The sequence below is a fragment of the Colobus angolensis genome, unplaced genomic scaffold (genome assembly GCF_000951035.1).
Source record: "Colobus angolensis palliatus isolate OR3802 unplaced genomic scaffold, Cang.pa_1.0 Scaffold116, whole genome shotgun sequence".
Classification (NCBI taxonomy): domain Eukaryota; kingdom Metazoa; phylum Chordata; class Mammalia; order Primates; family Cercopithecidae; genus Colobus; species Colobus angolensis.
The window spans coordinates 5,802,559-5,804,151 of record NW_012112697.1 but is presented as its reverse complement, the minus strand read 5'-3'; the positions used below and the strand labels follow the sequence as shown (position 1 = coordinate 5,804,151).

The following is a 1,593-nucleotide window of genomic DNA, read 5'->3' as shown; positions in this document are numbered from 1 at the left end:
GTGGACTTTTTTTCCAGAGCAACAAGCTGGTGAGGCGGCCCGGGGCCCAGGGAGAGGCGCTGAGAAGGCTGCGGGTGAACGGGAGGGCAGAGGGCACACGTGAGAGCACCTTGCACTGGAGAGGACAGGGCTTCCTCGAGCCCTGCCCTGTCCCCTCCACCTGTCCGGAGTTCGGCCTGGGAGCACCCCACCCCGCAGGGGACGCCACTCCCGGCTTCCTGGAGACGCAGGTGGCCCTGGGGGCGTGGCCGTCCCACAGCGCAGCCGAGGTGGGACTGGGGGTCCCGAGCCCTGGGCCCCGCAGCGACCACTTTTCTTTGGTGGGTCTGCACGCACCCATCCGGGCAGGCGGGGAAAGGGGCCGGGCGGCCACCTCTCCTGACGCCCGCAGCGACCGCCTGTTCTCCTCCGGGTCTGGCCAGCGACGGAGACGCTCCTCCGACCGAGCGTCAGGGGAGTGCTTCGCCGAGGCCTGCGCCATGCTCTCCTCAGAAAGCGTGAAAGAAAACCCTAACCCAAAGCATGAGGGAGTGGGGATTGAGCGGCCGCTGGCCCGCCCCCGAAGGCCATTGATTGGAGGAGACTGGACACAGCGCCAGAAGTTCTCGAGTCGCATGATTGGCTGGGAGAAACAGAAGCTCCGCCCTACCGCGGCGCAGATTAGTGCCAGGCCCGGCGGTCCCCAGTCTCGTGATTGGCGGAGCGCAGCGCACGCCCCCTGGCCTGCAGCATGATTGGTCCTGGGTTGCGGGTCCCGGATCTCGGGTCCCGGGTCGGAGCGCCGGAGCCTAACAGATGGAGCGGGAGGGTCGCGGTGAGGCCCCGCTCAGTTGCCCCGGTAGACTTCGATTTTGCTGGCCTTGGCGAGCATATCGATGATATGGGCCTCGAAGTCCGCGTCATGCACGCCAGTCTTCCGGAACTCGCCCGCGTACCGGTTGTTCTCCCAGTAGTGGTGCCAGTTGCCCCGGCTGTCGGCCCCGAACCCGTACACGTTCACCTGCGGGGAAGCGCAGCGCAGCGTCACCCCAGGCAGTGACCCAGAGGACGGCGCGGGGCGGGCTTAGGATGACAGGGAGGAGATGGGAGCGGGAGGCTCCAGAGAGATGCGGGAGCCCCCAGGCCTGGCCTAAGGACATGGACTCACATGGGGACACCACCTTCCCTTTGCAGTTGTCCTTCCTCTGCAGCCCTTGCTAATTCCTTTTTTTTTTTTTTTTTTTGCCGGCAACGTGGGCGTCCTGGGCCTCAGCTCTTGCTCTTCGTGGCAGGGCAGCCCTGGTCACTGGTGGAACAGGTTCTCTGAACGACTAAGCTCCATTTTCACACGAAGTAGGCCTGGGGCTCAGAGCTGGTGGGGGCAGCCGTCCAGATGGAATTCAACTACATACACTCTCCATTCTATTTATGTTTTGTTGTTGTTGTTGTTGTTTTCTTTTTCAAGACGGCGTCTCATTCTCTCACCCAGGCTAGAGTAAAATGCTGCTATCTCGGCTCACTGCAACCTACACCTCCTGGGTTCAAGTGATTCTCCTGCCTCAGCCTCCCGAGCAGCTGAGATTACAGGCGTGCCCCACCACGCCTGGCTAATTT

The 1,593-nt window shown here is 63.0% G+C and overlaps 1 protein-coding gene across 1 annotated transcript in view; it reads right to left on the bottom strand.

Moving 5' to 3' along the window:
* Window positions 1-604: 604 nt before the first annotated feature.
* Window positions 605-1,593, bottom strand: part of ST3GAL2 (ST3 beta-galactoside alpha-2,3-sialyltransferase 2) — a 27,074-nt gene continuing 26,085 nt past the window's right edge. The window contains exon 6 of the mRNA XM_011962457.1: window positions 605-1,000. Within this exon, the coding sequence (XP_011817847.1) occupies window positions 827-1,000 (174 nt within the window). The 3' untranslated portion in view covers window positions 605-826. The remainder of the gene's footprint in view (window positions 1,001-1,593) is intronic.